The sequence below is a fragment of the Epithele typhae genome (assembly GCF_022376455.1).
Source record: "Epithele typhae strain CBS 203.58 chromosome Unknown BXZ73scaffold_47, whole genome shotgun sequence".
Taxonomy (NCBI): Eukaryota; Fungi; Basidiomycota; class Agaricomycetes; order Polyporales; family Epitheliaceae; genus Epithele; species Epithele typhae.
In genome coordinates this window covers 77756-91039 of record NW_025954238.1, presented here as the reverse complement: position 1 = coordinate 91039, position 13284 = coordinate 77756, and the positions used below count along the sequence as shown (strand labels likewise).

Genomic DNA, 13284 nt, shown 5'->3' with positions numbered 1-13284 from the left:
CGTGGTCGAAAGGGCTTTTGACGAATGAGATATTATGATTGGTCATCGACGCATGTCCTGGTCCGGACGACCCAAAGCTAGTGTCCTCTACATTCGCGCGCGAATGTTGGCATTGCCGACGAGCACTCGAGCTATCGCCGCAGCTACCGCGGCTGGATCTTCTTGTACGGCCTACGCAGTTGTGTGTGACCCATTTTCAGTCACAGACGCGGACTAAAGTGCAGAATCGACTCACGAAATGACCGGCGTCTATCCTCTGCACCGACGCGGGCTTACATAGATCCATCACAGATTGAGACATCCAGGAGGGTCTGCAACAGCCGCATAAGCAACAGTTCCGCACGAAACTCGGGCGTCACACACATAAAGTGAGCCTGCGTCGCGAGGACGAAGTGCTTCGGCACAGAAACGCCTGCCGTAGCAAGGAGGGTCGCCGCGTGGTTGTGGAAGTCCTGGTACAGATACTGGATCGCCTCTTGCTTGGGCGAACAGCACAGCACGACCCGCCGCTCTCCCGCATTGGGCTCACCCACCTCCTTCAGCCCGCATTGCTTACGCGGCCAAACAGAGGTTTTGCCCGGACGTCAGCGCTCGCCCACCCGCGCGTCATGGCAAATGCAAGTCGCACTCACCACGAAGAGCTCGCGCACGCGCGGGTCCCAGCTGCGCCACGGCTCGCGGCCGGCGAAGAACGCGCGCGCGGCGGCGCGGCTCGCCCACGCGCCGCGCCGCCGCCCGATCGCGTCGGCGAGCGCGAGGTTGGTCTTGTACTGCGCGGCGCGGCGCGGCTCGTACGCGGCCGCGTCGCAGAGCGAGGGCTCGACGAGGATCGCGGCCGCGTACGGGACGGCGGGGTGGCGGCCGCCGTCGGGCTCGTCTGCGGACATCGTGTACGCGCTGCGGCACGGACGGTCAGCGGGCGGCTCGGGTTGGGCGGGAGTGGGGGGCTGCACACAAGTTTGCGAGTACTCACAACGCACAGGTGCCTCCGGAGTGGCCGACGGCGACGAGCGTGTGGCCGGCGAAAACGCCGGAGGCGACCCACGCCTTCACCGCTGCGGCCCACTCCAGGAGTGCTGGCGGAAGCCATCGTGAGTCCAGATGGACAGAGAAGGAGGACGGCGGCGGATGTCGATACGCACTGAAGATACGTTCGTCGCTCAGCCACGCGGCGTTGTGCACGGCGGCCTCGCCGCTGTGGGCGTTGTCCACCGCCCAGATCTCGCGGATGAGACGGCGGGCAGCGGTGTCGTCAAGCAAGTGTTGGATCGTCGGTTCCCAGGACTCCTTGTCTACGGTGCAGATCGTCAGGCACGAGAACAGCGACTGGTCGGAGGAAGCATGCGTGGACTTACGAGAGCCTGTGCAGTGGAAGCAGAGGAGGGTCAGTCCATTCGATGCGTTTGTTTGCGGGACGTAGCGCTTCGCCACGATGGTGACGGTCTCGCCACCTTTGAGTGAAGGGGCTGAGAATGTGGTTGTAGATGCGGAGTATGTCATTTGGGCCGTGCAGTGAGAACGAGAGGCGCCCCCAGCCAGATCTGCTGATACTTGAGTCTCTGACCACTGTCACCCAAGAAGGCAGATGATGTTCACTCTGGCCGAGACCATCATTCGACGTCGTGGTCCAGGGAGAGCAGCAAGTGCTTCTCCGTTTACGGTGCATTGCCGAGTGCTGCACTGAAGCGCCCATGTTCCGACCTTTCTGCTCTTTCCTGCCGTTATGTCCAGTCACTCGTACCCCGCCCCTTGCGCGACAGCTGGGATGTGTCCCCAGAATGCTCACAAACCTTACCGAATTCCCGCCATAGCTCCATTCAGTGGCGATAGTCCCACAAGCTCCAAGCCAACCCCTTTCAAGCTCTGAGCCTCCCGGCGTCGCTGTGCGTCCACCATGTCTCCCGTTCTGCTCGGCGACGAGCACGGCATATCCGTGGTCGATTTCAAGTTCTTCCTTGACGGGTCCGCCCAGCAAGAAGTCGCGGACGCCATCCTCGACTCCTTCAAGCGCATCGGTTTCGTGTACCTCGTCAATCATGGCATTCCTGGCGATAAAGTGAAGAGCATGTTCGACTGGGTTGGTTCTCGTACGTTCTCATGCCGTGTTGCCGAGTGTTCATGTCGACGCAGTCCAAACGGTTCTTCGCGCTTCCACTGGAGAAGAAGCAACTCGCCCCGCATCCTCCGGGAGGCACCCATCACAGAGGTACGTCCGTCTTGCTTGCACTGGGCTCTTGCTTGACGAAGAGGCGGTCAGGATACTCTGTCCCGGGCCAAGAGAAGGTCTCGCAGCATGTCTACGACGACCAGGAGCTCAAAGGCATCCGCGAGAACGCCCCCGACGTCAAGGAGAGCTTCGAGTGTGGATGGGAAGAAAACGCGGGCATGCCCAACATCTGGTTGCCGGAGGAGGTGTTGCCGGGGTTCCGAGAAGCATGCAATGACTTCTATTGGGTACGTGCGCATTCTGGTCGGACCTCTTCTCCCTCTCAGACGTTGATGGACGGCTCAGACTTGCCACGAAACCGAGTTGCAAGTTCTCAGAGCGATCACGGTTGCTCTTGGAATCTCTGAAGAGCATCTTATTCCCCACCACAAGGGGCACGACAATCAACTACGGCTGCTCCATTACCCTAGGTACGTGCGTGAGCTGCGTTCAATTCCACCTATCTGAATCATGTGTATGCAGTGTTCCCGTCGAAGACTTGGAACAAGAGAGGATCAAGAGGATCGACGCTCACTCCGACTTCCCGTCCATCACTTTGCTCCTGCAAGATGATGTCGGTGGCCTCGAAGTCGAAGACCCCAATCATCCCGGCCAATTCAGAGTGCGAATGTCAGGCTTGGAACCGTTGACGACCTCTGATACTACACTATGTAGAGCGCCCCGCCCGTCAAGGACGCATTGGTGGTCAATGCGGGAGATTTCATGATGCGATGTTTGTGCACTTTATCCTGCCTTTGAACCTATCTGATTCCGTTCGGTCATCAGGGTCGAACGACGTGATTCGAAGCACAATCCATCGCGTTCGCGCGCCTCCCGGGATGAAGACCGAAGATAACATGGTCCCAGACCGCTACTCCATCCCATACGTGACTCGTGGTGACTTTCATCTTGAGAAGCGCATTCTAACACCTGTGGTAGTTCTGCGCGCCGGAATTCACTCAAGTCGTCGAGTGCCTGCCCGGCACCTATTCGAAGGAGAAGCCGCCGAAGTATGCGCCCATCTCTGTAGGTTCTGTGGTCATGCACTTTATGGCATACGTGCTCAATCGGCTCCGTCAGGCGATGGACTACATCATGCAACGGCTGGCGGTGAACTATGCAGGATAATTTCTGTCGGCGCACGTCCGGTTCCCGTTCAAAGCATGTTTTGAGCGGATCGCTTCAAATATTCCATGCTGTCAATCAGTTTCGGTGAAGCAATGCACGGTTTAGAATGGTCCTCAACACCGTCCGACGTTGTGAAACACAGTCAAAAGCATCGATGCAAACTGTTCTGAGCCCCTTTCCATGCTCTGCGGCGAGCTGCACTCGCCGTTTCACATACGGCACCACTGTCAAACTGGGCTGGTTCGCCTCCGTGGCATAATGGCGCAGCGCCGATTCCAGGCTTAATGGCTGCCCGACCGATCCCCGAGCCTCGAGGCCACATTTCCTCTCAATCCCCGCCCGGTCACGTCATATATCAAGCCGTCCTCAAGGCGGCTCCTCCGCGCGCACCATGTCCTCCGTCCTCCTAGGCGAAGAACACGGCATCTCGGTGATCGACTTCAGGCATTTCCTCGACGGCACCGCTAAACAGGAAGTCGCCGATGCCATCCTTGACTCGTTCAAGCGCGTCGGGTTCGTGTATCTCATGAATCACGGCATTCCAGACGAAAAGGTGAAGAGCATGTTCGAGTGGGTGAGTGATGGCACATATCCCTCGTTTACCACTAGATCTTTGCTGATGACACTGAATCACATCATCCAGTCGAGACGCTTCTTCGCGCTGCCCATGGACAAGAAGCAGCTCGCTCCGCATCCACCTGGAGGTAGTCACCACCGAGGCGAGTGATCTCGAGGTAGTTGAGATCTCGTTCTCATGCTTCAACAGGATATTCTGCACCGGGTCGGGAGAAGATCTCGCAGCATGTCTATGACGAGCTGGAACTCAAGAATATTCGAACCAAGGCGCCAGACCTTAAAGAGAGCTTTGAGTGCGGATGGGAAGGCAACACAGAAATGCCCAATATTTGGCTCCCGCAGGGTGTTTTGCCGGGTTTTCAAGAGGCGTGCATGGACTTCTTCCGGGTACGCTATCTTTCTCATGTACAGATGCGATGTCTCAGCCCCCTCATGTCATCTCGTTCTGCACCAGACGTGCCACGAGACTGAGCTCCAGGTCTGCAAAGCGCTCGCTGTTGGCCTACGCATCCCAGAAAACCACCTCGCTGCCTCCCACACCGCCCAGGACAACCAACTGCGGCTCTTACACTACCCGAGGTATGGTAGTGACGTGCTAGCTGAACGCTCAACTTATACCTGTTGGTGGTCGGAAGTGTGCCCGCCGACGACAATGTTCAAGAGAAGATCACCAGGGTCGACGCGCATTCCGATTACGGCTCTATCACCCTGCTCTTGCAAGACGACGTCGAGGGGCTCGAGATTGAAGATCCACAGCATCCTGGCGAATTCAGAGTGAGCGCGCACACTTCTCGTGAGCATGGCGTTACTCATATGACTCCCTCCAGAGCGCACCTTCGATCAAGGGAGCGTTAATAGTCAACGCTGGGGACTTTTTGATGAGATGTTGGTGCCGATTATCTTCTTCGAACGCCCTTGCTTACACGGGCCCGCAGGGTCGAATGACATGATACGAAGTACCGTCCACCGCGTACGTGCGCCGCCACAACTCAAGACTCGGGACGGTATGCTTCCGAGCCGATATTCCATCCCATACGTACGTGCCACGTTGATGTTCCCACACTGTGCCATGTCTAATTTGAATACTGATGTGCAGTTTTGCACTCCTGTACGCTGTGGTCCATAGTCTGCGTTGTCGAGGGGGCTTACCCACTGAATATGTTGCAGGAGTTCACCCGAGTGGTGGAATGCCTGCCGGGCACGTACTCGGAAGGGAATCCCCCCAAATATGAGCCTATCTCTGTAAGTCCTTGTGCACACTTCCGTGGCTCGTGCTGATTTTACTTTCCAAGGCGAAGGCATACGTCATGCAACGTTTGTCCGCCACCTACGAACCGTGATCGATGGTCAGAGGTCACTCATAACATGCCCTTCTTCTGCGACTGCAGTCTGAGTGTTGACAATGTTCGAATTGCAAAGTCCACCAATATAGTTTTCAACGCAACTACTGAGCGCTCCCATTACGTAAAGGAAGAGTCCAGTCGCCTGGTCGAGCGCCGCAACAAAAAGCAAACAGTGGCAGCACCAAAGCAGTGGCATGGGGTGCACCTCGATCCCGACGAGCCTCGGGCCCTATCTAGTCGCATCAGCGACTCCCTCGCCGAAAGGGCACGGGATCCTCATTCGGCCCTCACCGAAGCGGGCGGAGTGCGGGAGGAAGTTCGGCATTTGACATCTTCACTGTGCGATTTGATAGATTGACATCGGAGTTTTGCATTCGGCGTCAGTTTCGGGCGTGCAGACCTCAGGCCTCAGACCCTATTGCAACTTGCTATCGGCGACCATCCCCAATCGCACGTCTCGTGAGAGACGGCCTGGCTACCCCCAAAGTACGTGAAGTTCCACTCCTCACGGCAACAACCTCGCACTGACACCGGTCTGTTTCGGAAGCAGGCTCGGCTTGTCGCTTGGACATCATGTGGCTCCTTACCACAGATCGGGCAGAACTGCACTTCTTCGCCATTCCAGAGGACGTCCCGGACGAGTACGCCATTCTCTCTCACGTATGGAACAAGCCCCCCTTGGAGCCCGAAATGTCTTTCCAAGACATCGAATATCATCAGAGACGATGTCAAGACACCGGCGACCACCCACGCGACACTCTCCCCTCCGAAAAACTCAAGGGTGCGCTCGCCTTCGCCGAGCGAAACGGCTACGGCTGGCTGTGGGCCGACATGTGCTGCATCAATAAGACCAGCAGCACCGAGCTCTCAGAGGCGATCAACTCCATGTATCGTTACTACGCCGCCGCCGGTGTCTGTTACGCTTACTTCTTCGACGTCTCGTCGTCTCAACCGTCGCCATCGCGACCCCCTCGACCGTTCTACTACGCCGGGCCGACCCCTGCTCATTCTCTATTCCCAGGATCGAGCGCGCCAGCGTGGCTCGAGGAATTTTGGAACAGCGAATGGCACGAGCGGGGCTGGACCCTCCAAGAGCTCGTCGCCCCCAAAGACGTCCTCTTCTTCGCTCGTGACTGGACGGTGCTCGGGAACAAGATGGCACTCGCCGAAGTTCTGCAGCTGAAGACTAGGGTGCCAAAAGAGGTGCTGCGGATGCAGAAGAACGTGCGCTCCGTCAGCGTCGCGCAGCGTATGTCGTGGGCAGCGGGGAGGCGTACCACGCGGGCCGAGGACAAGGCGTACTCTCTCATGGGCATTTTCGGCGTCCACTTCGTCCCGATCTATGGCGAGCGCGACCACGCGTTCATGCGCCTGCAAGAACAGATCATGAAGAGCTCGACCGACATGTCGCTGTTCGCGTGGGGCAATTCGACTGTGGACCCAGACGGCGGTCCAGTTATACCGTTCCCGCATCGAATCAAAAGTACGGCTTGCGACCTGCACGCAACCCCGTCGGCCTACCTTATGGCGCGTTCCCCGGATGACTTCGAAAACAGTTGGAATATCGAGGCAGTGGATCAGCTTCCACGTACTGTACTAGAGGTGAGCGCGTATGTGTGTCCATCCAATGGACACGATTTACTAATGATTACACACCAGAAACTAGCGAGTTCTATGGCGAGCCCTAACTCTGAGTACCCTGCTGCGACAAGATCCCTCGCGAACGTCTACAGTTTCACCCCCGTCTCATACGGCATTCTTGCACGTATCCCAGTGGTCTCCAACGCTGGTCGTCAGATTGCTTTGTTATCTTGCAGAAGAGGCCGGCGTCGTATCCTAGGGCTTCCTCTCAAGCCGTGCTCTACATTCCCTAAACGGCTCATCTATCACGTCCATCCCGACGCCAGCGAACCGGCCCGTATGGTTTCCATCGTGCCCAACATCAACTGGGAGGTGTCATTACAGGAAGTGTACTTCGCCCGATTCGATTTCGCCGCAGACGCAGGATCTTCAAGCATGGCGAGGAGGATGGCTGAGCCTGTTATTCGAAGCCCCCAGGGTGGTGCTCCATTCGGCTTGTCGGACCCGAACACTTTGCAATGCCTGAAGCAACAGGGAGGCTACGAGCTCGTAGGATCCGCAGTTTCGGACCAGGTTCGACGTGCTTGGGACGGTGGGATGGACGTGATGGGATCCAGCGTGGCTCTCAAGTTCAGACAGGTCGCTCGGGTCTCGACCACGGCCCGCCCCGCCTTCGTAGTGCGGATGGGCTGTTGCCCCGGCTCGGTGGGGGCTGAGACTGTCTCCGCTCGCAGGTCTCCCAGCCTGCTGGAGTCTGAGGAAGAGGATTCTGTCGGCCTTCTCAACGACAGAACCTCCGACAGGGAAGACGGCGAGTCCGATATCGTCCTGAATGTGGAGTACTTCGACGAACATTGGGTCTCCGTCGAGGCTGGCACCGGCCCGCACCTCATTGTCTCCGGCAGCAGCGCGTTCTCCCTCTCTCGACACGCCTGCCCTGACGACCACATCTCCAGCTGGGACGAGGAAACCAAGAATTTTACTATGAGGGACGACAGATGGGAAGCTTTGGGGATCCTTCAGGTCTCGGCGACGCTCGCACCCGCTTTCGAGATGGACTTCGTCTGTCGCGTCGGGCTTCAGTTCATACCCATGACCGCCGGCTCAATCGTAACCAATCGGTCATTGTCGCGAGCTACCGAAGGCACAAGCTCCGATTTCGACTCGATATCTAGTCTCCGATCTCTGCACCCCTCAAATCAGGACGTTCAATCATGGGTCCGCAGCGTCAGCACTCGTAGTAGACCAGACGAGCCGTCGATCGATCGGGCCCGAAGCAGCAGCGTTCCAAGCTTTTCCACGGTCTCAAACCTCGAAGCTGGCCATGGCAGCACAGAGCTGGGACAAGCGTCGCGGTTGGTGTGGGTTCCCACATCTGATGGACAGCGACCAATTCTTCAATCCGCGAGTCTTGATACAAAGCATACTGGTGGGGCGCGAGTCGCAGCTCTAGTGGAGTGTGACACGTCGACGACCCTAGCAGCCAGGAACACCGCTGTGTATGATACTGACGGGAAGTCGGTGCTGGAGGATTTACGCTCGCAAATACGCCGGTAGCCAATGATTACCTTGTATCCTGGTATAAGTGAATATCACTGCTCTGACCGATATGTGGATGGTATGGTTGTGGCCACTACGGGGTTCGAACCTGAGGACGACGAGCTAATAAGGCGTCTATCTAGATCGATACCCACGTGGCCGGAGATGGCAGAATTTTGTGGTCTGAATGACGTTGTGGGCGTGTTTGACTTGGACCCCTCCCGCCGCCTTGTGTTCACGCAACAGCCAGTGATCAGCTCAGTTGTCTTGTGTAAAACTGACTCACGGCCTTGTTTGTCGGCGTCCCCGTCGCCACCCCGAGTCCGCGCCGCGTTACGTGAGCAGCCAGAACCAGCCCTTATGACCTGTCAGTTCTCCTGACCCAACCCCCTAGCTCCCAACATGTCCGGCGACGATATCAACCTGAGCAACAATCCCTTTGTGCCACCCCAAGGCGAACGGTGTCCCATCAATGACCTGCCTCCAGAACTACTCGACCACATCTTCTCCCTTGGCTGGGTCGCCGACCGCGACCATGAGGACGACGACGACGACTTTGAAGACGTACCGTCGGACTCTGACTCCGATACCTCCTCCTTTGTATCTTCTCATTCCGACGGTTCTGGGGGAGACGATCCTGTCCGGCGCCAGAAAGCAGAGGAACGGTTACTCCGCCGCTTGCCCTTCAACACCCTGGTCTCGCAGATCTGCAAGCGGTGGCGCACAGCTGCCGTTTCGAATGCCTTGCTGTGGAATCACATCGATTTCACCGGAGAGCCGCCGTTCGAAAAGGCATACACCTACCTGGAACGCGCGAAACAGTCGCCGTTGTGGATACGAATCAACCCTGACTTGGATGAAGACGACGACGGAAACGACAGAGACGACGAACCGAGCAGCCTAGGCGAGATCATGGAAACCGTGCTGGCACACATGGACCACTGCTACTCGCTCTTCGTCAATGTATCCTACTACCCGCAAATGCACTTCGTGCTTAGGAGTCTTGGCATGTGTCCAGGCGCTCCGCTCCTCGAGGTCCTCCAGCTTGAGCACGACGACGAAGGCGGAGGCGAGCACGAGCTTTTCGAGCACGCGGCGCTCAAAGTGCAGGACTTCGTCCTCTTCCACGGCCACGCCCCGCGCCTGCACGTCGTCTCCCTCTGGGGCGTCCACCTCCCCTGGGCGCGCGACAAGTCCCCGTACCTCGCAGGCCTCACCGACTTCCAGCTCGCGTACCACGCCCGCGAGGTCCGCCCGACCTTCCTCGAGTTCGCCGGCATCCTCCACGCCTCTCCCGACCTCCGCGTCCTCAGCCTCTCCACCTCCGGGCCCAGCGGCGACCCCGCGGAGTGGCCCAAAGGCATGCCCAACCCCGCCGCGCTCCCTTCGCCCGCTGCCGACTCGCCCGCCGCCGCGGCCCCGCTCGTGCTCGCGCGCCTCGAAGAGCTCCTGCTCAACTGCGTCGATTCCGCCCGCGCCCTCGCGCTCGTCCAGCGCCTCCGCCTCCCCGCGCTCACCTCGCTCGCGCTCGACTTCGAGGACGACGACGCGAACGCGTTCATGCGCTACCTCGGGTCCCCCGAGTCCGTCACGTCCGACTCCGCGTCCGCCTCCGAGCGCGCGCCCGGAGGGGGGCCGCCGCTGCCGAAGAAGAGCGTCCTCGCGGGCCTCGCCGCGCTCAAGCTCGTCGAGTTCCACCCGGACACGGACGTGGCCCTCATCGAGATCGTGCGCGACCTCGCCGCGCTCGAGGCGCTCAACGTCGACCTCCAGTACGGGCCTGAGGAGGCGTGGCTGGACGTGCTCGCGCTGCGCCCGCCCCGGCCCGGGGCCGCTCAGGTCGAGGGGCAAAGAGAGGAAGGGGAGGTGCTCCTGCCTCGCCTGACGACGCTCACGATCGCGAACGGGGACTACGACGTGGTGCGGGAGATCGTCGAGGGCCGGATCGCCGCGGGGGTGCCGCTGAAGCGGCTGCTCCTGGAGCAGGACATGCTGCTGCAGGAAGAGGAGGAGGCGTGGCTGAGGGAGCACGTGGACGTGCTCGAGTTCTTCGACAACGAGGAGCAGACGGAGGCCGGGATCGAGAACGAGGACCACGCATTTGACGACGATGTAGAATTTTGGGTGGATATGGATGATCTCGACGAGGATGACGACGAGGACGAGGAAGAGGAAGAGGAAGAGGAAGAAGACGAGGACGAGGCGGATGAATGAGACCGGAGTACGTAGAGAAGCAGAAGATGATATGTTACAATCCGGGTCGCAATTATCGATTACCCTTCGCCTCATGTTACACACTTCGGTCATTGATACTTGCAGTGTTTCATGCTCTCGACAGATGTGCTGCATGCAACTATTGCATCGCATCAATCCGCTGGGAAGCCTTAAGCCTGAACACCAGGGCAAGCTTGTACAAAGAGCATCAAAGGTCGTATATCATATTACAGGGAATGCGTACATTTCATGTCCAAGAGCAAAAGACTAAGAAAGCGTAGAAGTCACGGATCGAGACTCGAAAGCGTGAGACAAGCGACCGACGCGTGCGACAGGAACGGGTGACATGGGAGCAAAACGGCGTTCTATCGTAGGAGACTAGTAGCACGCACTCACGTCACGCCTGCACCTATGGACGCTTGTCCTTCTCCCCCTCCGCGTCCTCGTCGCGCACGGGCACCCTGACCACCCCGAACACCACGTCCGGCACGCCCTCCTCCTCGTGCCCGTCGTCCGTCCACCCGTCGAGCCCACCCCGCGCCTTGCTCTTCCCCCTCGGCGAGTGCGCGACGAGATCGGCGTCCACCGCGGGCGCGACGTACGCCGCGCGCTGCGGGTGCGGCATCGCGATCACGACCGCGACACGCACCTCCGCCGCGCGCGCGACCGGATCCGGCGGGCCCTCCAGCGGGACGTCGCCTTCTGGCGACGGGGACGGTCCAGGGCTCGCGGTGGCGGCCGTCGGGGGTGTCGACGCGGGTTGAGCGGGGGCTGGCGGGGCGTTGCGGCGGAGGCGGCCGCGCGGGAGAATGTATCCGGCGCGCTCGAGCAACCGCCGCGTGTGCCCCGGTCGTGGGGGAGCGGAGGCGGTTGTGGCGGCGTCCGATGCAAGATCGAGGCCTTGTTTCTCGGAGGATATGTTCCCGGAGAACGGCTGCGAGCGGGGAGGTGAGGTGAGACGGCGGAACGAGGGCATCATAGAATAGGGACGGAGACGCGCAGTCATGAATGGAGCCCAGGGGTGCGTGCAGAGGGTGAGGAGGGAGGAGGGAGAGCGCACTCACCATGAGCTTTTCCCAGTTGCCGTCCGGCGGGCTGGAGGTGGAGAAGTACGGCGCGGTCACGCTGACATCGAATAGCGTCGGCCGTTGTAATTTCCTCCGGTGCAAACGTCCACCGCCAAACACATCGTCCGAGGGTGAGAGTAGGCCCGTGGCGAACGCTTCTTCGAGGCGACGACGGAAGCGACGGCGGAGGAAGATGCCTCGCAGGATGATCGCGGAAGAGATGGCGAGTAGCAGAAAAAGTGTTGCGAGGAATGTGAAGCTGGTGGTCCCGGCAACAGAGAGCGAAAGGGTCCGGGGTTCATTCGGCAATAATGCGTCGGTCGGGATCGCGGTGAGGACATGGTGAATGTGGGGGCAGCACGATGAGAACTGGACCCACGGCACGATACAGAGAGAAATGCGGCCGGCAGGCGGGGTGGTGACAGAAATGTACCATACCAAGGGATGCGACTCATTAACCTCGTTCTTGGACTCGATCGCGTCGGCGTGACCTGCGCATACACCCACCCGCACCGACCGCCCGCACTTGATCTCTGTCGGAAACTGAAGACTCACAGATAAAGCGAGGACGATGGGGTCCCATTATTGTCTGCCGATGAGCTCGTGGCCGCCGCCGCGCCGTCCGTCCCAGTTGGAGGGGGGCCAGTGAAGGAGATAGGTGGGAAAGTATTGGTGGGGGTAGCGCCAGAGGTGGGAGACGAGCTCGGATTCGTGCTCGCCAACGAGCTCATGGAGGGCGGAAGAGGGAGCGCGACGAGAAGAAGGACGGGGGCGGAGAACACGGTGGGCAGACTAAGCGAGGTCAGAGGAGGGGCTTCGGGGATGCCAGAGACGCCCGTCCGCAGCGGCCGCGGACGCCGACCAGTCTCCGTCAGCACCTTCTCGTGGTGACACCCACGCGTGCTCCGCCCGCCGAACTGTTCTTTTCTGCTCCCATTTCCCTCCGTCTGAGCCAAACGAGCCCGCCTCGTTGTCCGGGGTAGCAACGCCTGCAGCCTGGAAGCTCAGTGCGCCGCCTGCCTGCCGAAGTTCTGATACGCTGACTGCAGTGCTATGGCCTATCGACACAGGCCCGGCGGATTTTCCGCCTGCGCAGGTCACCGGTCGTGCGAAGCGGGCCCCTCCTCGGAGGCAAGTGCTGCAGGCGGCACGCATGGGAACGTTCCCAGCGGTCTTCCCGTAGCGTGGCATGGCTGTCACGACTTTCCCAGAAGTGACAGCAGCATCTCGCATCTGCACCATTGTGCTGATCCACATTGGCTACGGATCTAGAACGCCGCCCTTGCTCCACAGACAACAGATGCGGTCGCCCATCTCGGAAACCCAACCTCAACTTTATAGTCAACATCCACATGTTATCAAGTATGCTGGGTGCACCAGCATCCGAGTACTACTACAACGATACTTGCCCGGGGCTACCGTCGCAGTTGTCGAACTATGTACCGCTATCCAAGGTCCCATGTCCGATGCTGAGCGCTCAGCGCTCACAGCACTTCCCGCAGGTGGCGTGTCAGGACAGCCTTCGTACGTGTGGCGACCTGTGGCGACCCGCAGGCTGCTTGTGAGGACAGCTGATGTAAGATAAGTATACTAAACTTATCTCCATTCTGATCTCGGAGATCATCCGGCC

At 59.3% G+C, this 13284-nt stretch overlaps 5 protein-coding genes across 5 annotated transcripts; 3 read left to right on the top strand and 2 right to left on the bottom strand.

The window, feature by feature from the left end:
- Positions 1-87: 87 nt before the first annotated feature.
- BXZ73DRAFT_79629 (alpha/beta-hydrolase) lies at positions 88-1500 on the bottom strand (the record flags this gene model as incomplete). Its single annotated transcript, XM_048023136.1, has 7 exons — positions 88-171; positions 236-311; positions 364-551; positions 633-897; positions 974-1076; positions 1143-1292; positions 1356-1500. 7 exons carry the CDS (start codon positions 1498-1500, stop codon positions 88-90), a joined length of 1011 nt encoding a protein of 336 aa, XP_047875092.1.
- A 394-nt stretch (positions 1501-1894) lies between these two features.
- Positions 1895-5250, top strand: BXZ73DRAFT_51166 (thymine dioxygenase; the record flags this gene model as incomplete). The annotated part of the gene is made up of 9 exons (XM_048020575.1): positions 1895-2077; positions 2131-2206; positions 2258-2454; positions 2513-2637; positions 2690-2828; positions 2882-2939; positions 2993-3093; positions 3146-3232; positions 5203-5250. 9 exons carry the CDS (start codon positions 1895-1897, stop codon positions 5248-5250), a joined length of 1014 nt encoding a protein of 337 aa, XP_047875091.1.
- A 576-nt stretch (positions 5251-5826) lies between these two features.
- On the top strand, positions 5827-6675 carry BXZ73DRAFT_2401 (heterokaryon incompatibility protein-domain-containing protein; the record flags this gene model as incomplete). The annotated part of the gene is made up of 2 exons (XM_048017684.1): positions 5827-6206; positions 6282-6675. Coding segments are annotated over 2 exons (774 nt in total), but the record flags the coding sequence as incomplete, so codon positions are not given.
- Positions 6676-8775: 2100 nt separating this feature from the next.
- On the top strand, positions 8776-10587 carry BXZ73DRAFT_51327 (uncharacterized protein; the record flags this gene model as incomplete). The annotated part of the gene is made up of 1 exon (XM_048020606.1): positions 8776-10587. The coding sequence occupies one exon, from the start codon at positions 8776-8778 to the stop codon at positions 10585-10587; it is 1812 nt and encodes a 603-aa protein (XP_047875089.1).
- A 409-nt stretch (positions 10588-10996) lies between these two features.
- BXZ73DRAFT_104027 (uncharacterized protein) lies at positions 10997-12385 on the bottom strand (the record flags this gene model as incomplete). Its single annotated transcript, XM_048015777.1, has 3 exons — positions 10997-11521; positions 11652-11913; positions 12210-12385. The coding sequence occupies 3 exons, from the start codon at positions 12383-12385 to the stop codon at positions 10997-10999; spliced, it is 963 nt and encodes a 320-aa protein (XP_047875088.1).
- Between the last annotated feature and the right edge of the window lie 899 nt (positions 12386-13284).